Source organism: Ascaphus truei, chromosome 3 (assembly GCF_040206685.1).
Source record: "Ascaphus truei isolate aAscTru1 chromosome 3, aAscTru1.hap1, whole genome shotgun sequence".
Classification (NCBI taxonomy): domain Eukaryota; kingdom Metazoa; phylum Chordata; class Amphibia; order Anura; family Ascaphidae; genus Ascaphus; species Ascaphus truei.
Genome location: NC_134485.1, coordinates 20,497,736 through 20,525,569, shown reverse-complemented (window position 1 = coordinate 20,525,569; position 27,834 = coordinate 20,497,736). Strand labels below are relative to the sequence as shown.

The window sequence follows — 27,834 nt, the reverse complement described above, 5'->3', positions numbered from 1 at the left end:
AAAAAAGTAAATTGGAAACCAACGTATTAAAAACAAAGACATTCATTAGCAGCAGTCTTCCCTTTAGTCTTTAGTATCCTATTCTGTGAAGTCGCCAATTACTGAGGCATCAAATAAAAAAATTCTCAATTAATACCAGAATTCATCTTAGAGTGCATGTCTATTTTCATGGTATATTCTGTTCTAATTATGCAAATAAACAGGTAGGTCTGAAATAAACTTCAGTACGCATCCAAAAAAAATAGAATAAAAAACGACGACAGATTGAGGAATATTTGGCCAACATGCTATAACATTATCTGGCCCTTTTATCTATATGCAAGGCCTTCTGTCTCTTTCTAGCCGTTATGCATAATGTCACTATATTTTTCTCCACTAGCTCAACAGGAAGTCTACTCCATCCATCCACAGCAGTTTTACTGAAGTACTTCACTACTACAGATGTGTCAATTGTTTGCTGAAAATGCATGAATCAGGCAAGAATAGTGGGGCCCCGTACCTGGGATCTAGATCCGGAATCCATAAGAATAGTGGGGTCCCCGTACCTGGGATCTAGATCCTGAATCCGTAAGAATAGTGGGGTCCCGTTCTGGGGTCAGTGGATAATGCAGTGGCTGAGTACAGGTCACAGTTTCAGGGTCAGGGCAGGGAGAGGTAGAATGGTTGTGGTCACAGTTCCAGCGTCAGGGCTGGAGTGAGGCAGAGAAGTCCAGAGGCAGGCAGGGGTCTGAGGCAAGAAAAACAGCAACCAGAGGTTCCAACAGGAGACAAGGTAGGGAGTACCTTGCACAGGCAAGTAGAGAGGGGAATAGAAGCTTTATAAAGAGAGATGACAGGTGTGAGCAATCCAGCTCAAATAGAGGCTGACTTCCTGCATTGGTGGCCTTGCTGGAAGAGGCAACAAAGTCAGGGGTCATCCATGTTGGCGATCCTTACATGTAGTGGCACTGTAGGGAGAGACAAGAAAATCTAAAACAGTTGACGAGGAGGGGTATTGATGTCCAGAACAGTGTTTTGTGTGACTGCTTCCAGAGCCCAGGGTCTAGTGAGATGGAGTCACTTGCGGTTTCTCGTGCTCTCCTGAAACTGATCCAACGACAACCCTACGCATTTCAAAGGTGTTCCTTCTTCATCAGGGGTAAGTTTCAGGAGAGCACAAGAAACCATAAGTAACGCAGAACGCCGACTGTATCAGCGGCGGGAGTAGCAGGAACCGGAGAAAAAAGCTAAAGTGCTTCAAACTGGTCTTCTGTATTACACTGTCAATGTGAGTGTACCCTGATTTTTATAGAAAAAAGTTGGACTTTTAACAAAAAGGCTCCCGAATCCTTCTATAACATCTTGGAGGTGGAGGATCTAAAGAAACCTTTACGTGCCTGAACGCAGGCACTCGCATGTAAGTGCATATCTCACCATCTGTTGTGCACATATAATTTTGTGAACTTGCTTCACTATTGTGCTTTTCTTTCTCTTCTTTTTTTCTTCCCTTTATGATGAGGCACGCTGATCATCTTTGAAATCTATTCTAAGCATCAACTAGATATCTGCTAATATTTACTTACATTAGGCTACATCTTCATTATGTATATTTCATATGTTTCCCCATCACCTTTATACACTTTAGGTGTTCTCACTTTTTGGATCCATTCCTGCCCCATTTGACTCTTTTATGCTCTACTCCAGCTCATAAGTTACTTAGTCTGCGTTTATTGCAGCTATATTAGTGGCGTAGTGGTATTTAAGATGGCCGCCGCGTCCTTACGGGTTGCCTAGCAACCTTCCTGCTTGGCTCGGCATAGTGATTGAGACTCCCACAGCTTGTTGCGTATAGCGCTCACACGGGGACACACTGGGTCTAGCTGGCCACCCGAACCGCGCATGCGTGTCTTCATTATCTATACTGCATTGCGCATGCGTCAGATATTGTGATTAAAGATGGCTGACGGATGCATTAAATTATGGCTGGTGCAGCACCTTAGAGATCTTGGATACATAGGTTTGGCAAGATTTTTTCTGGGTTAATTATTTGGCAATTGTTTGTATGCTAATTTGATCGTCTTCACCTGGGTTTGTGGGTATTTATGTTGTGTATGTTGAGGAAGGTCTCATATTTGGACCGAAACGTTGGATTTTTGTGCTTTGTTTAAAATATACTTATTTACTACATTTACCTGAGTGCTGTCTGCTGATTTCGTGAAAACAGTATCGTATATTTGTTTATTTCTTATGGAATATGCACCTGCCTTTTTTGGACAAATACTGGAGTGCGGGCTGCATTTTTGTTTATATATTGTCAAAGGGAACCACATCCTTGATTCTATTCCCTGGGAGTTTCTGGAGGCTACTAGAAGGTATATCTGTGGTGCACCAACTAAGGGATTTCTTTCTTCTCTGTACCCTGGTGTACTTTTGTCTGTACATCCACTATTTCCCAGGTAGCACACAGATGTCTGCATTACGGGTTACAGTGAGGTTTTTCTCAATTTATACTAGAAGGCACACCTCAAAACACTGACAAGAGAACTGGGAACACAAAAACACATTCCCTGTCTACACTTTTACCAAGTGGTTTCTGTGGACTATCTATAGGACCTCAGCAAATTCAGGGGCACTTGACTCAGAAAGCACACTAGCAACACACCACCATAAGTACCACAAGCAAAAATAAATATGCAATGAACCATGTGGGCTAGCACTCAGTCACTACAACAGAGATATTAAACTAAATGGTTTAAGAGGGAAATGCACATTCCACAAAAGGGATATACAGTACATGTATGACATACAGTCAGTAAGAAGTAAAATAAAGGGGAGAGCTCATACAAGTTCCTACAACTTACAGAGAGGTGACAGCATGCAGCTTGGTGTTTCTGGGCAGGACTTATAGGTCCATGAGGTTTGGAAGGGATCCCTGGTGCCAAGCATAGTTGCAGGGTTCAGATGCTCCAAGGAGAGTCCCCAAGTAAGTCTGCTGTCAAACTACCAGGTCTTGCCCTATAAGCAATTCTTTGTGATAATAAACTCTATAGGGCTTAAAGCTATCAGAGAACAGTGGTCTTTGGGGTTCGTACTCAGTTGCCCATATTTAGAGACACGAGGGAGACGTTGCCATGCATGGCAGGATGTCCTGGCCTGCCAAAAGCTCCTCAAAGGCTTCAAAGCTTTTTCCCTCAAGGTTGGTGATGCTCCTGCCCGTCAAACCACTTGGCCAGTAAAGGGTCCCCGCCTCACGCTTCAGAGTGCAGGACACATCTTAGTGGGGCCGGAGACCAATTCAAGCCTACCCCTGTTTTGCTTCACTGGCCACAGCCTCTTCTTTCCTGCTGCTGGAGTGGAGCAGCAGGGTGTCAGGGGAGCATGGAGGCCTACAGCGGCCTCATTGACTAGCAGCCAGGAGAGCAGAGGATTGGGTCAGCCAGAAGGAACAGTGCCATGTATAAGGGATAACTGGTGTGGGGGATGGGGGGGAGTGGGCAAGATGTACAAGGGTGTCCAGATGCTGGAAGGCGGTTTTAGGGAGGAGGAGGGTCAGCTGAGGCTCGTTTCTTTACTGCAGCACCCCCTTTCGATCACACATGGTCCTTTATAAACTTCCAGTCTTCCTACAATTTTCTCCACCACTGGTTTCCCATTTTGTTTTTATACATTTTGTGCGAGAATGCGAAACTGAATGCAATGTGGGCTCCTCCGAAATATTTAGCGAATATGTTAAATTGAAAAATAAAATCACAATACGTTTTACAATTGCATTTTGAAGACATGCTCATAAATCTATTCCTTAAATTAGACAGGCGTGTTCTGCGGCACTTTTCTTTCATTTTTCACATTAAAAATCTTTAGTCATTCTCCTACTTTAGATTCTACAAAGGTGCTACCTGCACGGTTAACACGTCATTGCCAATGAACCCCAATAACTTGCAATGAATGCACAATTTGAGCTATCTTTATTGTATTAAGATTAACTTGACACCAATGTTTACTACATGTTAAAAATAAAAAATAGCTGTTATCAATCTTTGTCAAAGTGTTTTGCTTCCAAATTGGGGAAAACTCATGCAAAAAAAGGGCCAGATATATTAAACAAAATGAAAGCCAGAGAAATCAGTGGGGTTTAGTTTTCGGTGATAAATCTGATGCGCTGATTTTGCCTTTACTTTTGCTACGGGGAGACTTGAGATGAAATATGCCACTCCACGTCTATGGTCATTTGTAGAATACATGTCATGATTTGTTGGCTAATTGAGACGTTTGTAAACAGAAACCATTTACAGTCCTTATAAATAAGTTTATTCAAACAACCCTTCATAATATTCTTTTAAAATATATTTTTCAATTGATACAGTGGAACTATTCTGGCGTAGCTTCTGGGGCCCCATTTGAAAAATGTCTTATGGCTTTCTTTTCAATTCGTCTATTTTTCTGAGAAAATAATTAAATTATTTTGACCCTATCCTTTCCTTTTTCCATGATGTACTTATTAAGGTCCCTTAGTATTTTCATGATGTTTTAATGCAACATACTGTAGAGTTTAGTGGCAGGTAGGAAAATGGGCAGACTACTCAAGCTAAGTGGTTCCTATCAGCCAGCCTTTAGCACCAGAACCTGGCCTCCTTGTTCTGGCACATCGATTTCTCTGAAATATACCTTATTCCAGTAATTTCTTGAAACCCTTGACAGATTTGAAAGTTTCAATCATATCCCCCTCTGTTTCTCTCCTCTAAGCCAGGGGTGCGCAAACAGGGGGGCACGAGATTTTCTGGGGGGGGCGGACAGCGCTTACAGAGGCCCTGCGCTCTTCCCCAAAGCATTTAAATTAAACGCCAGGGGAGCGCACAAGGCCTCTGTATACCTTACTTACCTTGACTCTGGCGGCTTCTGGCGACGCGACGTCAAATGACGCTGCGGGGGTCAAACGATGTTGCATTGCAATGGCAACGCGGGGTCACGACATCATGATGTCAGAAACGACGGAGACAAGGTAAGGGGGATGGGGCGGTTGAGCAGGTAGGAGAGAGCAGGCAGGGGGTTGCAGACTAAAAAGTCGGTGCACCCCTGGTCTAAGCTGTACATATTGCCATCCATTAGTCTTTCCTGAAAGGAGATTTCACCGGCAACAAAGGAAAGAGTTCTTTATAGTAAGGGCAGTTACAATGTGGAATTTATTACCCATGGAGACAGTGATGGCGGATACAATAAATATATTCAAAAGAAGGTGGTACATCTTTTTAGAAAGGAAAAGTATACAGGGATATACCAAATAAGTAGACATGGGAAGGATGTAGAGCCAGGGAATCTGATTGCCATTATTTGGAGTTAGGAACTAATTTATTTTTCCCGTAATGAGATATCATTGGATGCTATTAAACTGGGGGGGTTTTGTTTGTCTTCCTCTGGATCAATATACGGTAAGTACAAATATACATTAGGATAAGTATTTGTTGTCTAAATTTAGCATAGGTTGAATTTGATGGACATATATATTTTTTGCAACCTCATCTACTAGAGCAGGTTATACAGCTCAACCCCCTTATAACGCTGTGCTTGGGGTCCAAAGAATCACATCGCGTTATAAGCGGATCGCGTTAGAAATAATGTACAATTGTATGCATTGTACAACAAAGTATTTAAGACGCCAATAATCGTGTTGTAAAGTATTCATAAATACGTAAAATGGGAGCCACGCTTGCATCACGTTATAAGCGGATCCGCCTTGTAACGGATCACGTTATAACAGGGTTAAGCTGTATATATCTAGAGCTGGGATATCCTGAAAACCTGACCTGTTGGGGAGGCTTGAGGACAGGAGTTGAGCACCCTTGTACTAGACTATATGTAACTATGTAACCTTTGATGTGTAAACCAGGCATCACTTTGTTAACCTTCTTTGCACAATCTCTAATTTATGTATGTCCTTCTGGAGATATGATATAAGAATGTGCAAGTGTTTTTCTGAAGTTCAAGAACCAGGTAAAATGTGGAGGGGTTTTTTTTTCCGTCAATGTGCAAGGTCACGTGGCCCTTCACATAGAAAACGTTGTCGAAAAATATGCCCACATCTACGTAATCAAGCATCAAAGGTATCTCCTGCCTTTAATCTTGAGAGTCCTACGTGAAGGTAGCGGTACCTCAGGTGCATATTCTATACACACCCAAGCGTCAGCTACAATGTAAAAAAAAAATTGGGGTAACAAATAAAATAGTGAAGTTGAAAGGAAATGCCATAAAAAGTCCTTTAGGCCTTGAATTTTCTCATTGTTTTCTCTATTTTGTCCCCTTTCCTGTAGATGCCAGGTTTACAGTACCATGAAATATCTGTGAATTGACTGTATAACATCTGTTCTTTTAATGGAACCATGTATTGTTATAACTCTGTGCCCAGGAAATGAGAGGTAACTCTCAATGTATTACTTCTTGGTAAAACATTGTTATATAAATTATACATTGATATTCAATATATTCCTGCCATAAATAATTAAATATTATATTATCCCCTTAATAACCATCATGTATTTATACTTCTCCTGCTCTTTTCTCTGAATTCTATACATGGTTCATGTGATTTAAACTGCGCTCATTATTATAAGCAGTGAATACATGGTTGGTGCTGTATAACAATAAAATAATATGAACAATATTACTGTTATTGAGGGTGCAGTCCATGTCCCCTTGGTCACTTCCGTAAAAGTTGACTAATGACTTGGTATCCTTGTCAAGTTGCCCAAATGAAGAAGTAGCAATCCGAATATTTCCAAAATTTCAAATTGTAAAGACGTTTGCAAATTGAACCAGGAGACATTAACACATCTCTGCTTTTGACATACAGTACAAACATTAAACCAAAGGATTTACAGTATATTTATATTACAAGATCGCTAGAAAAATACACGTTGCGTAGACACAGCAATATAGATTTAAGGATAATTATCCTTCAGATTGCAAGTGTAATTTGTGTTTAACATTTACTAATCCAGCAATTCTATGTATGTACTGTATGTATAACTTTATTTATATAGCACCATCCATGCACATACTGTAGCGCTGAACAGCAGTAGTACATGTGACGTTATAGGAATACGTGCTTCCATATAACAGGAGACATTAGGAAAATAAGTCCCTGCCTGAAGAGTTCACAATCGAAGTGAAATTAAACCAGAGTTATTCTGCGTTTCATTTATACCACATTCATGGCATAAGATGTAAACCATTACTCATATTTCATTTTCAATGGAAAATGTATATTGATAAGCTATTGTATTATTAAAAATAATTTCTCTTAATTGCAGCAGGTCCCAAATGTGTAAACACATCATTTTCTAATCATGTTAAAAATCGCTCATTCTGCATAAATATTTTTTTCTGGCAAAGCACAAGTCAGCAGATTAATTCCTTCATGGCTTCATTGTATTCATGGCTTACTTTGCACCAGTGTTCTTCCGTCTGAAAAAGCTTCTCAACCCTGAATCGCAGATAAACCTTACATGGATAAGACATAAATCCACATCTTTTTTTAAATTGCAATTTTACTGTAGGTTTTGGTGCAGGTGAGAGTCTCACTGGATTTAAGAGAGCCTTTTATAAAATGCTTTTCACAATGACCCTTGAAGGAAGAGAGATTGAAGGTTGTTTTTTGGTAGAACTGTCATTGTTCATTTTGACTCAGACTTGGAGGAAGGTAAACTGAAAAATTTGCTAGGAGCAAGTTTGAAACTAATAACTCTGGGACGACATTTATCAGATACTTGGTGAAAGGTTCCTCGTAAAAAAAAAATCAAATAAAAGGGCTTTCTAACATCAAAAAGAAAACTTAAAATAAAACTATCAAGCGACTCATTACTTTAGACTTTCCTCTTACTATTTCTGTATGAAAACTGAATTATTCTTCCCGACATTATCAGTGCCTTCCAGTTTGTTTTGTCCTCTTGTATCGATTCATCATCTTTATTTCTGCTCCACACCATTTTGTGGTTTAATATACCGGGGCTAAAAGGGAATTGGTTACTGTGTGACCAGAAACGATTGCATGATTCCTATGTAATAGAATCAATTTGACATTAAAATAACATTGTAATGCTTTTCAATGCAAGTGTTCTGTAATTGCAATGTAAATAATGTATAACTGCTTACCTAACAAGGACATTTAGTTTGATGTATCTATCCAGCAGATATTAATGAGGGACAAAAGTGAGAAGGCTGCAAAGCTTCTGAAAGGACAAGGTCATTTGTGTGTCCTTCAGAGTGTCCTTGTAATAAGCACATAATGGTGCACTTACTCCGGCGCCTTCACCGGTTTCCTATCTTAACCTGTATGAAAATCTTTATCCCTGAAGATTGCCATTATAAATAATAATGGCCTTTGTTACTGTATCTCAGACCTTATATGCGAAAAGTTTTAGAAACATAGAATTTGAAGGCAGAAAAGAATCGCTAGACTCGCCTTGTCCACCCATTTCCTATCTGCTGTAAAACATCAGATCCCATTTTATCATTGGAATAATTTTATATTTAGGATTGCCTTATGCCCAACCCAAGCCATTTTGAATTCCCATACTGTATTACTATCTACTGTACCACCTCAGTTTGGAGGCTCTTCAATGAATCCACGGCCCTTTCTGTGGAGAAGTGCTGTGCTTCCTCACATTTCCCTGAGCCTGACACCCTCCAGCTTTAGAGAATGGAGCATTGTTCTAGAACTTCTCTACCTTAAATATGCAAACCATTCACACTTTAATATGCTATGCACAGTTTTAGTAGCTCTTCTTTGTACAATCTCATTTATTTATGTCCCTCTGGAGATTTGGTCTCCAGAATGGGACACAGTACTCTGCAGTAGGTGAGGTCCCACCATCGATTTATAAAGTGCTATCAGTAACTCTCTCTCTGCTGCGAATACTGCCTCTACAATCTAACATCCGGCTGGCTTTCCCTTTTGCTTTGTTACGTTGCGTGGCTATTTTTAAGTTCTCTATAGTAGTTGACATTATAGTGCCATTAATCCTGTTTTCTGCTTTTGGAATTTTGCACTTTTTGGCAATAAATTGTAGTTGCCACACTTTTGTCCATTCTTCTAACTAGATCATTAATCATTTTGTTTACCCCGTCCCTCCCTACCTGGAGTGGCATTTAGTGTTGTACCGGGGTCCTACATTTTCTGAAAACTGGGCAAATGTAATAATTTTACCCGACTAGGTACCCAGTTACCCGGACGGCACTTACCTGCAGGGTGAGGAAGACTGCGGCGACATCTGGGAGCAGCAGCAGAGGTCCTGATGGCGGTGGCAGCAACAGAAGTTTGTGTACAGCCGGCGGAGCAGCAGGAATACAGCACACAGCCGGGGAGGAGCCGGCTGTCCAATAGGAACGCTCCTGCTCAGGTCACATGGTTCCCCGGCTCACACTGGTATCAGCTGTGTGTTGTGCTTCCATCGGCTGAACACGGACCTCTGTTGCTGCTACCGCCACCAGGACCTCTGCTGCTGCTCCCAGATGTCGCCGCGGTCTTCCTCACCAGTCTTCTTCACCTTCCGGAGCCTGCTGCAGGTTAGTGATGAAGTATTTTCATTTACAGTGACATAACCCGGCACCGGTTCCTACCTGGTTCCGGGCCCAGCCCCCTGCTGCCCGGTCCGGTTAATGTCCGGGTAGCTGAAAAAGTGCTGGGTAAGCTGGGTACCGGGTAATTACCCTGGGCTCGGTACATCACTAGTGTCAATGATATTGCAGTTCTGCAAAAAGGCATACTTTCTATTCCAGAACATGTGTAATGTTGCCTAATGTCTGAGGTATTACACTGGTCCCCTTTCCCTCCTCTGAATAAACCCCCTTTACCACAACTCTATCGCTTATCCTTCAACCAATTGCTCATCTATTCAACGGCTGCATTACTCAGCAGCAGCCAATCAGGAGGAGGTGTCAGGAGCCTGAGGATGAGGCCAAGGAGAGGAGGAAACAGCATGGAGTGGAGAGAGAGGTGTGAGTATGTGTGTCTCAAGCGTGTCACACCTTTCGCCAGTATTTTTGGAGAAGCCACCTGGCAACCCTAGTTTTCTATGTGGGGCAGTGTCAAAGGCCCTACTATAATATAGATTAGATGCATCTAATTTCCCAAACTACGAGTATTTGCTCACACAGCCTGAAGTCTTTTTATGGCTTTTCCTATTGCCTCCTGTTTCACTAGTATACCTACTTCTGCGTGTGTTATTGATCTTCTTTTCCATTGAAGCTGTCGTCCTCTATTCCCTTGGATATATTTTCTGCTTGTAAGCTCCAGCCCAAGCATTACCTCTTGCTGAGGGTGGGGGAAGTCAGAGTAATCCTTACTCATGTCAGTTTCCTCAGATAGTTTAATAACTTGCTAATGACGCCACTAAGCTGTTTGGTGAGGATCCTAGTCCCACTCCAATATGGATGCAGGACAATTCTTTTATATAGGCTGATATCCCATTAACAATCAAAATCCCTCCTCTTCCTCAACCATACATACTAGCTAGACATGCCACTGACTACCTGAGTAAGAGCTTGTGCTCTTGAAATATTTTAAAATGAGGAAACTATGAATGTATTTTTTTTCCTGGTGAAATATTTAATACACAAAAATCTCCCTTCATTCCTGCCGCACTACCGTCTAACTTCCTTACTAGTCAGTTCATTTGTCCCTAGGTGGACCATTACACCTGCCTCTTGTCTTGCTGCCTTTACAATTCCACAGATATTCTTCTGGTCCTCTGAGCTGTAGCTCAGTGTAGGCTCCTTGCCATGCGCTTTCCCTCACTACCTGCTCCCAAATCTTTACTCCTTACCATGCGGGTGTTAGGCTCACTCACTCCTTGTACTGACATTCCCAATACCTTCCCATATCACCTTCCCTAACAAACTATTTAGCTGAAATTCCCATTGTCTGCTATACCTTTACCCTACTTCTAGAAGAAGATTGTTGACTTTTTACAGGCACCTCACTTATCGAATACACTGAGCTTGGCCATGCATTTTCTCCTGATTGCCCCATTTTCATTTCAGATTGCGTTGATTGATCATATCGATCATCTGTAGCTTTCATATGCATCCATCTTCTCGCTCAGACCTGTGTTTTGCTTTTCATCAATGTATCTACGCAACATAAAAACAAAGATTGCTTCCACTGCAGGGTGTTTCTTTTTAATGCCATTATTTTGTCTCTTTTTAACACTATCCTCGTATTTGATTTGAGTTTTTATTTTCATGCACGGTAGCCTATTTTTCTACAGTACATTCGAGCCCTTTGTTGCTTTTGTTTGTCCTCATTTTCTCTTACAACCTAGTTCTTTGTTATAGCTCAGGGCTCGGCTCTAACATCTCCATTACACGTTCTTTACTGAATTTTAATCTTGTTTGAACTCAGAAAGGATATTGGAAAAGGCTGATCCGCAGTCTTTACATTTTTCGTGACAAATTCAATCTTTCTTCTTTCAACAATTTTTTTCTTTAGAACCAGTCAATATTATTTCTTCTGCCACGTAAAGTCATAAATTAAACTAATGTTATCTTTCCTCTTGATAGACTCCTACCTGAACTTTATTCAACACATCCCAGAGAACACTGGCACAGCCATTTTTATCAGCAAAGGGGATAATGTTTATATTACGTTTAACGGTATAAGTATATACTGTAGGCTAATTATTCACTTACCCTATTTCCTCAATTATAAGAAGCACCTTTTTTTCGATTTTCACATGTCTGAAATCGGGATGCGTCTTAGAATCGATGTATTTAAGAAAAAAAATATTTTTAAGTGTCTACAGTACTAACCCCCTCTTTTCACTTAACATGTTTCAGGAGAGGTCCCATGTCAGCGGAGGATAAAGCGGGCGGCGGCAGCAGGAGAGGTCCCACGTCTGCAGATGGTTTTAGATGGACAGCGAGCGGGAGTGCGGTGGCGGCGGCAGGACAGGTCCCAAGTCTACAGGTGAATGAAGATAAGAAGACAGCGGGCGTGCGGTGGCGGAGGCGGCTAATAGATCATAATAGCAGGAGCAGAGCGGCATAGGGGAACGGCTTGGGAGGTGCACACTGTAACACTGGAAGTTGACCGGTGCCTGACTTCCGGTTACAGTGTGCACCTCCCAAGCCGTTCCCTTATGCCGCTCTGCTCCTGCTCAGCTCTCCTGCTATTATGATCTCCTGCTGCCGCACCCCACCGCACTCCCGTTGTCTTCTTATCTTCATTCACCTGCAGACTTGGGACCTGTCCTTCCGCCGCCACACTCCCACCCGCTGTCCTTCTTCATCCATCTGTAGACGTGAGACCTCTCCTGCCGCCGCCGCCCACTTCATCCTTCGCTGACATGGGACTTCTCCTGAAACCAATTAGACTGTAAGCTCCTCGGGGCAGGGACTCCTCTTCCTTAATGTTACTTTTATGTCTAAAGCACTTATTCCCATGATCTGTTATTTATATTATCTGTTATTTATTTGATTACCACGTGTATTACTACTGTGAAGCGCTATGTACATTAATGGCACTATATAAATAAAGACATACAATACAATACAATACATGGTAAGTGAAAAAGTTATTTACCTCGATAATAAGGGCCAAATCGATGATGCGTCTTACAATCGAGGACATATGGTATATCTTAGGACTTAGTAGTCTTTAATGCAAGATAATATCTTGTTTGCCTTTGCAGCTACCTATAGGTCACACACAAGCTTGTAAACACAAACATATACTGTATGTATGGTGTGGCACATAATGGGTTAAAAGTACACAGCAGGGATTCACAAATGTTTTGTGGTGTATGTATGTTGAAGATCAAAAAATATCTGATCCTTTTTTTTCACCCAGAGGTACAACAGTCACAATCCTTTGTATGCTATAGGAGTATACTAAATAAAAAACATAAAAAAATAAAGAATCGAAACATGGCGGGTGCACTCCACTCATTTCAAAATACGGTTGGTACTCTACCAGGAAAGAGAGAATCCAAGCAGAAATCGCTCCATAGACTTCTATAGAGAACGGTATCCTGTGGCACTCAAACTACGTGACAAAAGTCAAACAGACATTTCAAGTCTTTTTAATGATACAGACATAATGCGTATAGTCATGTGTCCACCTGAAAAAGGGATTTCCCTGAAACGTTGTGCATTATCATTAAAAAGACTTGAAATGTCTATTTGACTTTTGTCACAGAGTTTCTGAGTGACACAGGAGACTGCTCTATATTGTACTAAATCAAGACAGCCATTCATGGTAGTAGCAGGGCACACACGAGTTGTTCCTGTTCTGCCGAATCTGCCACCTTCATTGTTTATTATTGTGCCCGTGATTCTGCCTACACACGATTCACTGTCACTGAATCTGCGTGAATGTACAGTAGTATGAATTAATGGACTGCTTAAATAAATATGGTTCAGTAATTGTCTGGCATCTATAGAGCTCTAAATGGATTAAGTAACCTACTGTAGTTTATATGAGATATAAATATGCATGACAGACTGGGAGGGGTGGCAGAGGGGCACCCACTCAGCTCAAGGGTAAAAAGATGGGTGCACTAAGGGTTTAAATATTTAGAACAGAGAAAAGGGTAACAGAGCCAGAGGGTGACTCCTAAGAGGGAGAGTAGGCTGTTGTCACAGCCCGAGTTCCATTATCTACCAGCGAGTGCATGTATCCGGCGGCTTTTTTACCACAGCCTACTCTCCCTCTTAGGAGTGACCCCCTGGCGCTGATTACCCTTTTCCTTGTTTTATATAAATAGGCATGGCATTACCACTGGATGCAAAGGGGTTAATGCGTTGTTTCTTTATAAAATGGGGTGTGGTTAGAGTTTCTGAAAGTTGCTGAAGGGTGAAAGGTTGGGGCCTCTGACTCCCTGAAAACAGTGAAGGAAGCCATAGTAGAAGGAGGGATACTTCTATCAGCCATTGTTATTGATTAAACATGGTATATTATTACACGAAGAGAAGTATAATTGTACAATGCAAAGTGCAGTCTACACTTCAAGATCATTTTTTAAGCAGATATCAAAAACATACATCCAACGGGAACTGTCGCTTTAAATGAGGGTCAGTAAAATGTTTTAAAGAGAAAGGGAAAAAAGAAACCTTCCTATCAGTGTTATTTTTCAGATGCATTTTGTGCCATGTACCATAGGACTTGTAGTTTGACCCCATATCCTAAGTATATTCAAGCATTTCGTTTTAGAATTAGTCAAATTTAATAATAACAACTTAATTTCATGTAGCATTTTTCTTCCAATGGGACTCAAAGCGGCGATTTTGTTATGACGGCTGCAACATTTGGCGATTCATGACTTTACCGCTCATTTATGGAGGCTTACTGAATAGCAGTAGGCATTTTGGCCGATAAGTGCTCGATACGTGGCTTATCGAGGCTTAAAGACTAGGCCCCTCAGTGTCATTGCTTAGAGAGCCAGAGTCTTTACTCACGGAGCTGCTCCTTGCGCCTTATATGAGGAACATGTCCGTAAATTGAGATGAAAAAGTTTCCAGGGGAGTTTATAAACACATTAGTGATATCTATGCAGTATGTTTCCTCATATGATTGCTTATTTAAGAAACAATACACTCATGGTATACAGTTAAATTGTTTTCAGTACACATTCCTGTTGTATAGCCTGTCATGCACATAATTCACTTTACTCCCGTGGGTGGATATGCAATAAAGGCTTTAAAAAAAAAATACATCAGTTTCTTATTGTTTGCTTTCTGTTCAGCTGTTTGACCTGAAGTTTCAACCAAGCAGAGGCATTTTCATATATTTGTACAACGTATGTAGAAAGCAATGTTTATAAAAGGGGAAAATGCATTTGAGTTAGTATGAATTCAATGGTCATATTTACAGCAAATAAAAATATAACTTGTGAGCACATTCACATGTCTGCAACCCTGTCTTCCCCCATTATCTCTTACCATACAATGCTTCCACTGCAGCCTGGGATTCTGGGAAATCGCATGCAAATGAGCAGACAAATGGTCATTTTTGGAATGCGGAACCCGTTATTATTAAAGGGAAAGCATTTAGAGATCCTAAATTGTGTGATTTATTTTTTCGTACAAATTGCTCAGTTTTGAAACTCCGTTTGTCTAGTATGACTTAGTTTACAGCGATATAACTCGCGTTAGTGAAATTGCAGAACACAGAGAGCAAGCTTCAAAAATAACCGTTACAAATGTAGTTGTTCACGGATGACCTATAGTGCACGTTACAAAAGTACTGTATTTCTCATTGCATTTTTCATTGCACATTTCTCCTTTAGTTTACTCTCTCCAAAATCTTCACATAACACGTTCCAGTGGCAATATTCTGAAGAACTGTAGGTTTATTTTGGGTTGTGATACTGTACAGTTTAACTGCATTACTGCATAACTTCTGCATTAACTGCTGAACAAAATGGTTCCTTAAAGATGCAACAATATGTACAGAACTTTTTGGATCTCATAGATCTCTCTTTCACGTGTACACTGAGTAGATATTAATGCAACGTTGTTGTTTTTTTTGTTGTTGACAGATGACCAGAAGAAAGTCCAAGAGGACTTTGACATAGACATGGATGCCCCAGAGACAGAGCGGGCAGCGGTGGCAATACAATCCCAGTTCAGAAAATTCCAAAAGAAAAAGCAGGGTGCAGACGACTCGTAGGACTTACCTCTCGCTGTAGAATAACTGTATGAGAAAAAAAATATAGAATGATTCACCAGGAAACTAAGAAAATCTAGGATGCATGTACAGAAGTTCTTGCTATTTATAGCCCATTAGGCAGACATAAACCATTGAGCTCGTGAGTGACTAGCTCACTATGTTTATCTCAAAACCTGTTCAATCTGTAACCTTCTATTTTACGTGATGTTATAATAAAACACATGGCTAAGATGAGAAATTCAAATATTCTTGAGCGTTTTGTTGTGAGTTGATGTGTTCAAAGTATAAAATTCGTAGCAAATGCCGAACTTGGAGTCTAAGCAAGCTTAAGATTTCTTTTGTGAAGGTATTAGGAATCTCTTTTATTCCCTTCCAAGCCAGGATCACATTGCTCCTGCATGAAATGATTTAAAGCGGTGATAGAGAAGCAGCCACCAGTATTAGAACTCTTGCCTGGGAAATTCAGAGGCAGACTCACAGTAAATGCCTCAACATTTCTGTGAGATTCTTAATGGCCCATCGGAATAACAAAGCAGGGGCCCCCATTCAGTTTTCTACATTCCCTATTTTTTTATTATTTGTATATGTAAAGCAGGTGACAATGTGTAATTCTACATTCTTAACCAAGCTGGCAATCGTTTGGTGTTCCTGTCACAATCCTGATTGTGTGCATAACCTAATGGCTGCCTTTCCGTTTCAATCAATCCTTCAGTCACTATAACTTAGCGGCTACAATGTATCCTGATGGTACTAAGGTAACATTATCTATTGTTACAGTTTGCAGCTCAAACTGCTGGGATTATTGGCAACAAATGATCACAAACAGAAAAGTGTTACAAAGATCTTGCTCTGCTTGGGAAGTGGGCAAAAACCTGCTATAGAAATCAAAGGATGCTTTAAAACTCATTGAAACTGACATTAAGAGTTGAATAATAATAAAAAATGCAGTAAATATTATTTAATACTACAGAACTGATTTACTGTTTTTAAAGATAACATTTCACGTGTTTTGCTGCTTTAAAGATTAAAGAGCAGTTCTAGCATATTCCAATTCCTGCCAGTACAACCACAATCACTAAGCCTTTTTATCTTCATTTTACATTAAAAAGCTAAGCAGGCTTCAAACTTGAAGTGAGTTCCTCTTGCAAACCACTGCAATATTAACTTAAAATGACATTTTATTTATCTTGTTGTAGTTCTCAAATATTCCTTTGGCATTATAAGATGGGTCCCTTATTGTTCTAAGGTACAGATGTAGCACAACTTATTTTCGGTGTGAGCGCAAGGAAAAGTGCTGCAGAACGGAGCCCAAATGCAGCTCGATCGCAATTCCCCCCCCCCCCCCCCACACCCACAAGGCCAGTTATGCTGGGTTCCCTGTAGGATTAACATAGTGGGGGTCCCTGCTTCTGAATGGGACTCCCACAACGTTAATCCTTCCAGACCACCACCAGTCTAAGAGCTGCGAAGAGATCAGAGAGAAGCGGTCCTTCTCTCTGTGTATCCCTGCAGAGTTCTTACAGCAGAGAGATCAGAGAGAAGCGGTCCGTCTCTCTGTGTCTCCCCACAAAGCTCTTGCAGCAGAGAGATCAGAAGAAGCAGTCCCTCTCTCTGTGTCTCCAGCACAGCTCTTACAGCAGAGAGAGCAGAGAGAAGCGTTCCCTCCCTCTGTGTATCCCTGCAGAGTTCTTACAGCAGAGAAATTAGAGAGAAGCGGTCCCTCTCTCTGTGTCTCCCCACACAGCTCTTGCAGCAGAGAGATCAGGGAGAAGCAGTCCCTCTCTCTGTGTCTCCAGCACAACTCTTACAGCAGAGAGAGCAGAGAGAAGCTTCCCTCCCTCTGTGTATCCCTGCAGAATTCTTACAGCAGAGAAATGAGAGAAGCGGTCCCTCTTTCTGTGTCTCCCCACACCGCTCTTACAGCAGAGAGATCAGGGAGAAGCAGTCCCTCTCTCTGTGTCTCCAGCACAGCTCTTACAGCAGAGAGAGCAGAGAGAAGCGTTCCCTCCCTCTGTGTATCCCTGCAGAGTTCTTACAGCAGAGAAATGAGAGAAGCGGTCCCTCTTTCTGTGTCTCCCCACACAGCTCTTACAGCAGAGGATCAGGAAGAAGCGGTCCCTCTCTCTGTGTCTCCCCGCACAGCTCTTACAGCAGAGAGATCAGAGAGAGATGCGGCCCCTCTCTGTGTCTCTCCCAACACAGCTTTGTTCCCACGCCGACTGTTCTCTGTCTTTGATACTCTACTCAAACCACCCTCAGCTGCCTCTCCTTCCTCCATCTCCGCTCAGGACTTTGCTGACTATTTTAAGGAAAAGGTGGGATCCATACGTCAGAACATCCCCTCTGTTTCTTCCTCCCATCCTACACCTCTTCCTAACTCTCCTCCTGCCTTCCTTGACTCTTTTTCCACTGTCTCAGAGGAGGATGTGTCGCTGTTGATCGCCTCTTCTCCCTCTACCACTTGCCCTCTTGACCCCATTCCCTCCCATCTCCTAAAACCTCTTGCTCCTACTATAATCCCTATGCTCACACACATTTTTAACTCCTCCCTCTGCTCTGGAACCTTTCCATCCTCCTTCAAACATGCAACAGTCATACCATTACTCAAAAACAGCAAGCTTGACCCTACCTGTCTTTCTAACTATCGGCCTGTCTCCCTCCTGCCTTTTGCCTCTAAACTCCTTGAACGTCTTGTATTCGCTCGCTTGCTCCATTTTCTCAACACCTATTCTCTCCTAGAACCTCTACAATCTGGCTTCCGCACTGCTCACTCCACGGAAACAGCACCCACTAAAATAACTGACGACCTCCATGCTGCCAAAGACAGAGGTCATTACACTCTGCTCATATTACTCGACCTCTCTGAAGCATTTGACACTGTGGACCACCCTCTTCTCCTTCACATTCTCCATACTCTTGGCATTCGGAACAAAGCTCTATCCTGGATCTCATCCTACCTCTCCCATCGTACTTTCAGTGTCTCTTCTGCTAATACCTCTTCCTCCTCTATTGATCTCTCTGTGGGGGTACCCCAGGGCTCTGTCCTGGGACCTCTTCTCTTTTCTCTGTATACACTCTCTCTTGGTGACCTAATAACATCTTTTGGGTTTAATTATCACCTCTATGCTGACGACACACACATATATTTCTCAACACCCGACCTTACACCTGCTGTACAAACCAAAGTTTCTGAATGTCTCTCTGCTATATCATCCTGGATGGCCCTCCGCCGCCTTAAACTCAACATGGCTAAAACAGAGCTCTCATACTTCTTCCCAAACCTGGCCCTACTACCTCCTTCCACATTACTGTTGGAACTACGATCATTCACCCAGTAGCCCAATCACGCTGCCTAGGGGTCACACTCGACTCCTCTCTCACATTCGCCCCTCACATTCAAAACATTTCTAAAACCTGTCGCTTTTTCCTCCGCAATATAATAAAGATACGCCCTTTCCTCTGTTGCTCGACTGCTAAAACTCTGACTCAGGCCCTCATTCTCTCCCGTCTTGATTACTGTAACCTCCTGCTGTCCGGCCTTCCTGCCTCTCACCTGTCTCCCCTACAATCTATCCTTAACGCTGCTGCCAGAATCACTCTACTCTTTCCTAGATCTGTCTCAGCATCTCCCCTCATGAAATCCCTCTCCTGGCTTCCGATAAAATCCCGCATCTCACACGCCATTCTTCTCCTCACTTTTAAAGCTTTACACTCTTCTGCCCCTCCTTACATCTCAGCCCTAATTTCTCGTTATGCACCATCCAGACTCTTGCGTTCTTCTCAAGGATGTCTTCTTTCTACCCCCTTTGTATCTAAAGCCCTCTCCCGCCTTAAACATTTTTCATTGACTGCCCCTCACCTCTGGAATGCCCTTCCCCTCAGTACCCGACTAGCACCTTCTCTATCCACCTTTAAGACCCACCTTAAGACACACTTGCTTAAAAAAGCATATGAATAGCACTGTGGCTATTCTGAACACATGGCACATAAAGCTTGGCCCCCTGCAGATGCACTTACATGAACTCCCTCCTACTGTCTCTGTACATTCTCCCTACCTACCAATTAGACTGTAAGCTCCTCGGAGCAGGGACTCCTCTTCCTTAATGTCTAAAGCACTTATTCCCATGATCTGTTATTTATATTATCTGTTATTTATTGGATTACCACATGTATTACTGCTGTGAAGCGCTATGTACATTAATAGCGCTATATAAATAAAGACATACAATACAATACAGCTTTAACAGCAAAGAGAGCAGAGAGAAGCGGTCCCTCTCTCTGTGTCTCCCTGCACAACTCTTACAGAAGAGAGAGCAGAGAAAAGTCTCTGCAAATGTAGTATGGAGCTTGGGGTGCAGGGGTCTTTTCATAAGGTTGGTGCTGTGCCTCCACCTGCAAGGGCACTGTCAGAGGCAGAGATTCACCCCTTGCAGGAACATCCACTCCATAACAGAATGCAGAGTCCCAGGAACAGTTCAACTGGGTTTATTGGTGCCTTGACCTACCAGAACTTTCCTAACTTTGAGTCATGCCCATCAGACTAACAGGTGCCTGGATATTGCAACAATATAACTTAGCTAGGAGTCAGCTCACATGCCAGGCAGTGTGCAAGGGGTTTAACCCTAACACTGCCAGCAACTGCCATAGGCAATATAACAGGGGCCTAACTCTAACACTGCCTGCTATTACCAGGACTTATGTGCCAGGCTAAGGAAAATAGCAGGGGGGATACACACACATACATACATACATACATACATATATAGCCCCCTGCTAAAACCAGGCCCTATTAGCATGCAGGCTAGGGCAGTATTCTGGCAGTATAGGGGTTAAACCCATTACACATGGTCCTGCATGTGAGCTGGCTCAGAGATAAGATTAATGTTGCAGATCCCAGGCACATGAAGGCTGACAGAGCTAGGAAAGTTCTAGTAGGCCATGTAACCGGTGGGGGGACAGATTGCTACAGCATGTTTTGCCCAGAGATAGAGAAGGGGAAAGGTTGACACCCCCTGGGTATAAGAGGTGAGGACCCACCCTAAACAGAAAGAGTGTGCTGAGGCAGACTGTGCTAGGTGCCCGGTGCAACCGAGGTTCCCATGCTGCAGGGAGCAGGGCTGTAGTCCTGATCTGTGTAGGGATCTGGGGCATAGCCTGCTTCATCCTTAGCCAGGGTCAGGGTGGGTCCTTGGAGGAACTGCAGGCAGAGGGGGAACTTCTGCAAGAGATACATGCTGAAAACCTGTCCTTTCTATGATGTGTGATATGTGGATCCTGCTGACAATAAAAGCAAGCATCCTGTTTTAAAAGTTCCTGGCGCCCTTTTCTACTTATTCTACTCCTCACTACAGCCTTGGCCTGGATCTACTGGAGAAGCCCCGAGCCAAAGGTAAAACTGGCTGAGTTACACTATGCTGAAGTAGGTAAATCCTGTTTGCAGTGCAAGAGAGAGACTGATTGCATGTACACCCTTCTGCAGCTGGGGGGACATACATACATACATACATATATACACACACACATATACTTATATATACACAGAAACAATTAGTAGCGCTAGTGAGTGAATGGTAGTGTTAAAATGTGCAAATTAATTCTGTATATATGTAGTGTAAAAAAAGGATTAAATAAGTGTAGCAAGAGAATAATGTCAGCATCAATTGATTATAGCATAGGGTCAGTCTGTACGGAATAGGCGAAGCTTCTATGTGGTCAAGCCTGACCAAATGTAAACAGAAAACAGGATAAAAAGAAGCGCCAGTTCCATATGGTTGAAAAATAAATATGTGTAAATTTTATTAAATGACCAGAGGAGTAAAAAGGACTAGTAGTAAACTGGTGTGGTTAAAAAGCAATAATATGTCTAGTACAAGCAGACAGCAGCAATTAGCAAGTGACATATGGAAGGGGATGTGGAGCAAGCAAGCAAAATATCATGGGGAAAAAAGGCCAACAGTGGTGAATGTCAATAACAGTCCATATGGCTGATGATAGCCCAGTAAGGAACAGTAAACACCCACTAGAGAATGTCCCTTCTCAATGGTGATGTCGGTGTGCTGGTGACAGACCTGTTACATCTGTTGAAGCACGGAATAGACCTCCTCAGCGTGCGACCCGGTTAAACTGGTGTTGTTCTGATGCTGAAAAATCAATTCCCTCCTGTGGCACAAATTCACTTCCCACGTGTCAGACCTCAGTTTGAGATGAGACTTCCTGCATCTGAGTCCTTGCAGCGGCACCGGATGTATATATACAGACGGGTGCCTCTATCCCCAGATGTAAAGGAACAAGTGATCCTGGTTGTTTCCTGGTTGCTTCGCACAAACCGTGCCCGCGTCACTGCGTTGCTGCGCTGCTACATGATGACGTGCAACGCGTTTCGTCACTCTAGGTGACTTTCTCAAGGAACTGACACTTCTTTTTCTCCTGTTTTCTTACAAAAACCCTCCACAGGGGACCATGGTATATGGTTTTGAAGCAAAAGGTGGCACTGTGTGCTCATTTGCATGTCACTTCCCAGAATCCCTTGCTGCAGTCGAAGCACTGTAAGCTGGGTGATAATGGTGAAAGGCAGGGCTGCAAACCTGTCTAAGACATGCAAATGAGCATACAGTAATATTTCCATTATATATATATATATATATATATATATATATATATATATATATATATATATATATATATAACTTTATACATTTGACTTCTGGTAAATATAACATGGGAAATGGGAAATACAGGCATACAGTAGTAGTTTTCACAAAGGGAAGGCAGGTGTAAGTTTTGCCTTTGGCTCTGGAAAGGTCAAATGTTTTATGCAGAGTATGTACAGTAGTTTTTATAGAACAATAAAAATGATCAATGTGAGTTCCTTCCCTGAACAGTTTACAATATTAGCATGTGTTTTGGGAGATTTACAGTGGAAATGCGACTGCATTAATGCTTTGGCATAGCGACACACAAATGTATTTATCAACCCCTGATTTTACATCTGCTGGTGTCACCTTAGACTCCTCCCTGACTTTATCCTCTCACATTTACAATGTAGGTACAGTAAAACCTGTCAATTTTTCCTCTGTGACATTGCAAAAATGTATCATTTTCTTTGTCACTCTACTGCTGAAACTCTAACACAAGCCCTCATCTCTCCTGACATAACTATTGTAACCTTCTACTGTTCTGCCTTCCTGCCTCTCATCTGTCTCCCCTACAATCTAGTCAAAAATATTCTGCAGGCACATGTCCTTAGCGTCAGAAATGAAGAAATAGCTGATGCTCCTAGAAGTAGGGTAAATCCTGCATATCCCAGAAAGCCAAGAAAGAATGCAAGTGACAGCAGGTTACACAGAAGGAATAGTTATTTAATCAGTCCTAATTTTTCGCTATACACATGCTCTGGCATTCTGCTTAAGGATGTCTTCTATCTACCCCTTTTGTATCTAAAGTCTTTTCCCGGCTAAAACCTCTCATTCACTGTCCCACACATCTGGAAGGCCCTTCCCCTCAGTATCCGACAAGCACCCTCTTGCTCCACCTTTAAGGCCGATTTTAAAACACACCTGTAACAGGGACTTATCACTGATGAGAGAAACTGATTATAAATCCAGCAGTGTGCAGGTTAAAAGGAGACCTCAGTAACCCTGATGGAACGGAGTCGATCAAAGCAAAAAGGCAGAACAAGAAAAATAAAAGAGGTTCTCCAATTACCATGAAAGGATCAGACACGTCCGCAGATCCCGCGGAGGAAAAGAGGAGCAAGAAGCCCTGCAGTCTAGAGGAAATTGAGAATTCATCCCGTAGATGACCGAATATCCAGAGGGCTCAAGGCAGAAGTCGTGTACCCCAAAGAAGTATCTGACTGGTGCTGACAGTGAGAAACCCTCAAACTATATCAAGGAAGTGGAGCCGGAACCAATGATTGACGATCCCTTGACCAGCCCTGAAGATGCCCTGCAAAATGCCAGGCATGGCTGTGATCTGCTCCGTGAACAATTGAAACTGGAGAGGGAAGATAATGCTGAGCTACAGAAGACCCTTCTCGCAATGTACTCTGAATCCGAGACCGAATTGGAGGTTCTACAGTCAGATCTAGATACGGCAAATGCTATTCTACCCATGGAGACTGTGATGGCAGATACAATAGATTTGTTCAAAAAAAGGTTGGACATCTTTTTAGAAAGGAAAGGTATACAGGGATATACCAAATAAGTATACGTGGGAATGATGTTGATCCAGGTATTAATCCGATTGCCAATTCTTGGAGTCAGGAAGGAATTTATGTTTCCCCTTAAAGGGGTTTTTTTGTTTGCCTTCCTCTGGATCAATAAGTAAGTATAGATATAGGATAAAGTATCTGTTGTCTAAATTTAGCATAGGTTGAACTTGATGGACGTATGTCTTTTTTCAACCTCATCTACTATGTAACTATGTAACTATTACCGCCATGAATGAAAAGCAGAGCCAATCTGATAGAATGATTGTTAATCTGAAACAGAAGTATGAGGAGGCACTGAAAGAGAGTAATCTCTCTCAGCAAGAGGTTCGCAATTGCCATAGAGAGGGGGAAGTCTCTCAGAATGAGGTTCACACTCTCTGCAGAGGACTGAATGCCTCACACCAGGAGATCAACAGTGTCTGGACAGAGATGGACATATCGCAGAATGAGGTTCATACTCTCCTCATAGCATTGGATGCCATACACTAAAAGATCAGCAGTTGCTGCACAGAACTGGAAGTCTCTAAAAAGGAACTTCACTGTCTCGATGAGGAGCTGGACATCTCTCAAAAAGTTATTCTCGGTCTTATTATAGATCTTAAAGTCTCTCAGAAGGAGCTTCAGACCCTTAACCTAGAGATAGAAGTCTCATGCCAGGAGACGGGAGTCTCAAATCAGAAGTACGTAGATGGAAGGAGGACTACAAGGAGGCCCTGAATATTCCAGACTGCAAAAAGAGAAAGTACAAGGCTGAGAGAAGAAAATTCTGATTTGACTGACCACGTCAATGAAAAGAAAGAAAAGCTGCATGCGCTACAAAAAATAAAGAAACTATTGGAAGATGAAAAGTTTGAAGTATTGGAGCAACACACAAGCAGAGCAGCTATTGCAAAACCAACTGCAAGGTCTGCGTACGCACCTACAGATTGTCAAATAGAAGCAGCGAACTCTGCAGGAAGAAAATCTCCAGGCTGCTAAAGAAGTACAAGTGCTGCAGAAACGTCTGATTACCCAGTGAACCCCTGCAGAGCAGCATGACAAACTGAAGGCTCCCCTGAGTATCACCAGAGCATCGCTAGAGGCCAATCTTAGAGGCCAGGTGACTCGGTACAAGTGGGAGCACAAGAAGGTCCAGAAACTGAGGCAAGCAGCTGTGGACCTAGGGAAGAAATCCACAGAGCTCCAAAATATAATGAAGAATGCGTTGATGCACACTCAGAGCAAGCTCCAGAAACAGGATTCTCTCGCTGCTGAGTTAAACTTCTTTAAAAGGGAGACAAGCAGCAGAGTAATTCAGAAGTGCGACAAAGCTCTTGTTCAAGCAAGGTTGGAGAGAGAAATGCATCTGCGCTCACCATGCAGGTTGCCTACAGAGGAATGGAAACTAATCGGCTAAATATCCAGAATAAAGCAGCCTGCCTTCTCCAATCCATATGGAGAATGCAACGTCAAAGGAAAAATTATGAACATTTGAAGCAGTGTGTAATCTTACTCCAGTCAAATGTTAGGAAGCGTCTGTGACGGTGAGGGGGTAACCAGGCTCAATATAAAGGTTAAGCCCTCTTGGTTACCCCTTATCCATGTTTTGGAGTCCTAGAGTGTCAGCTCTTGGACCCGACAGTCGTATATGTATTACTGTGACTTTGTGTAAATTATGCGACAATAAAGAATTTTTGTGTTTTTGCCTTTCCAGGAGTGCCAGCAAGCAGAGATTGCAAGATTAGGAGTTACAAGGTGGGTTTTGCGGAAAAAGTCTTGTCAGATTGTGTCTATGTAGCAGGGTCCCCGAGTTACGGGATACCCCAAAGATGTACCCAAGAATCAGGGAGGATTCTCTGATACATTGAAACACATTGCTCCGGGCAAAATCCTACCCTGGAAACGTTCTTGCGACTCACCACCAGGATTCCCTGCTTCAGCACACACCAGAAAGGTAAAAATGGGCATAGAGGATCAAGGTATCAAACAAGAAACAAAGAAGTCCAGAGCAACATCTAATGTGACAAAAATACACAGTGAAATACCTATTTATCTCTTGAAAAAAGGGTCATTTAGTTAATCCTTTGGCCAAAGTGTATAAGCCTGCAAGCCACTTTCAAATCATGACCATAATATCACAGGTCCTAACACTAACTGATTAAAATCCTTAGTTTGAATGGGACTGCCAGGGACCCCCGCTGTGTTAATCCGATGGGCCATTAGTCTATCTGCAGAAATGTCACAGAAATGTTGCAGCATTACTGGGAGATTGCCCCAGATTTTCCAAGGCAAGTGTTCGGATACTAGTGGCTGCATCTGTATGTGACTATTTTAGTCATTAAATTACTTCTTTGCATTAACCTTTAGCATCTTTTTTTTTGGTGTGCACGGTTTCCCCCATTTGCTATTAAACCCTTGGCCAGGCATAGATTTGGAACTGATAGAATCTAGTGATAAAAACATATGTTTACCAGAGATGGGAGGAAATTATTTATTGTTCTCCCGACACTAATATAAACAGGGCACTGTTTAAAGGTATTTAAAGCATTCCTGGCAGGATTTTTAGAAGTGCCACGGGGCGTGGCTATCCCCTACCACCCAAAATATATGAAAAATGAAATCATGGACTTGACAGCAATGCTGAAGTATAACATTTCGATATCTGCAACCGTGGCAGGGAGACGAACGCAATGAGGCCAGAAGTGAGGTCTAACTGGTAATGGGGAGACAGATATCCATTTTTCGCTCAAATTTAGAGACAAGATGGTCATACTTAGTCTCGTTACGTCTGTCATGATGGCCTGAATCTATTGATGTGACGCACGTGTGTCCAGGTACTAGAGAAAAACTGTCAATCTCGCTGCTGATTTACCACAGGGGTGGGCTTGTGTTTTTTCAATGGGGAAAAATAGAACATACAGTAAGACTTAGCAAGGTATTATGAAAATCAGATTTCAACAGAGGTTTGTTTTGGACCAAGCACGTCAAGTCTCATTTCTGCACCAGTGACCTCTCTGGGAGAAAATGGAATGCTGTAAGGCCAGACACGTGAGGTCTAACTGGTAATGGGGGACAGATATCCATGTGTCACTCAAAATTAGGGACAAGATGGTCATACTAATATCATAACAATATATTAAAATACAATGCTTAGATTACAGAAAAAGGATGGCAAGAACATACAATTACAGTAAATGCAGGACAGTTTTATTAAGTAGCAGAATAAAACATAAAACAGAAATCCATATACATTACATTACCATATGTCAGGATTTCCTCCCAGAGAGGTCCCTGGTAAAGATTGAAAAACAAGCAGTTAATAAGGTTACCAAGTGAAAGTGTGAAGAGAAAAGGGTAAAAAAAAAAAAAAAATCCCCCTAAAATACAAATAGAGAAAGACCCACGAGATGAGACAGTAAACAAACAAATGAGATGAAGATATCGGGAGCGTTCTTTGTTGTACAGTATATACCAGGAGAAGAAAAGGGTCATCAGTATAAAAAGCAGCTGAGCGGTCAAGCAAAAGCGGAAGGGATTTTTTCAAGTGTGATTTAGAACTTTGGAAGACATTGGCTACTTTTGTAAGAGCTGTGTGTGTCTGGGAAGTAGAGCATGAATAAAAATAAATGGCAATAAAGAAATTTAGAATCAAATTGCATGAGAGAGAAAGTAAAGTAGTTCAAGGGGCAAAGCAGGGTGCTCTTTAGGTATCACTTCTGTACTTAAGAGGAAATAGCAATTTGCCTGAGCAGAGAAAATTGTAAGTTGTTTAGTGTTGAAGAAAACAAGGTAAAATCCCCAAGCACATGGAATTTCTACTAGAGTTATTCCGAGGAACATGTTCTTAAGTGTGTGCTTCCTCAGTCAGGTTTGGGAAGGAGTCCTATTTTTCCATCTCAGCTGAATATGTAAACCCAGCCCTGCTAAGAAGAAACTGACATTATTTTGAGACACATAACATCCCTTTTACAGATCAGGGCCTGGTTAGCATACAAAAAAAAAG

The 27,834-nt window shown here is 42.1% G+C and overlaps 1 protein-coding gene across 2 annotated transcripts in view; it reads left to right on the top strand.

The window, feature by feature from the left end:
- Positions 1-15,888, top strand: part of PCP4 (Purkinje cell protein 4) — an 87,305-nt gene extending 71,417 nt beyond the window's left edge. For both annotated transcript variants that reach the window (XM_075593715.1, XM_075593714.1), the window contains exon 3: positions 15,510-15,888. In XM_075593715.1, coding sequence (XP_075449830.1) covers positions 15,510-15,640 — 131 coding nt within the window. In that variant the 3' untranslated portion in view covers positions 15,641-15,888. The remainder of the gene's footprint in view (positions 1-15,509) is intronic.
- Positions 15,889-27,834: the final 11,946 nt, after the last annotated feature.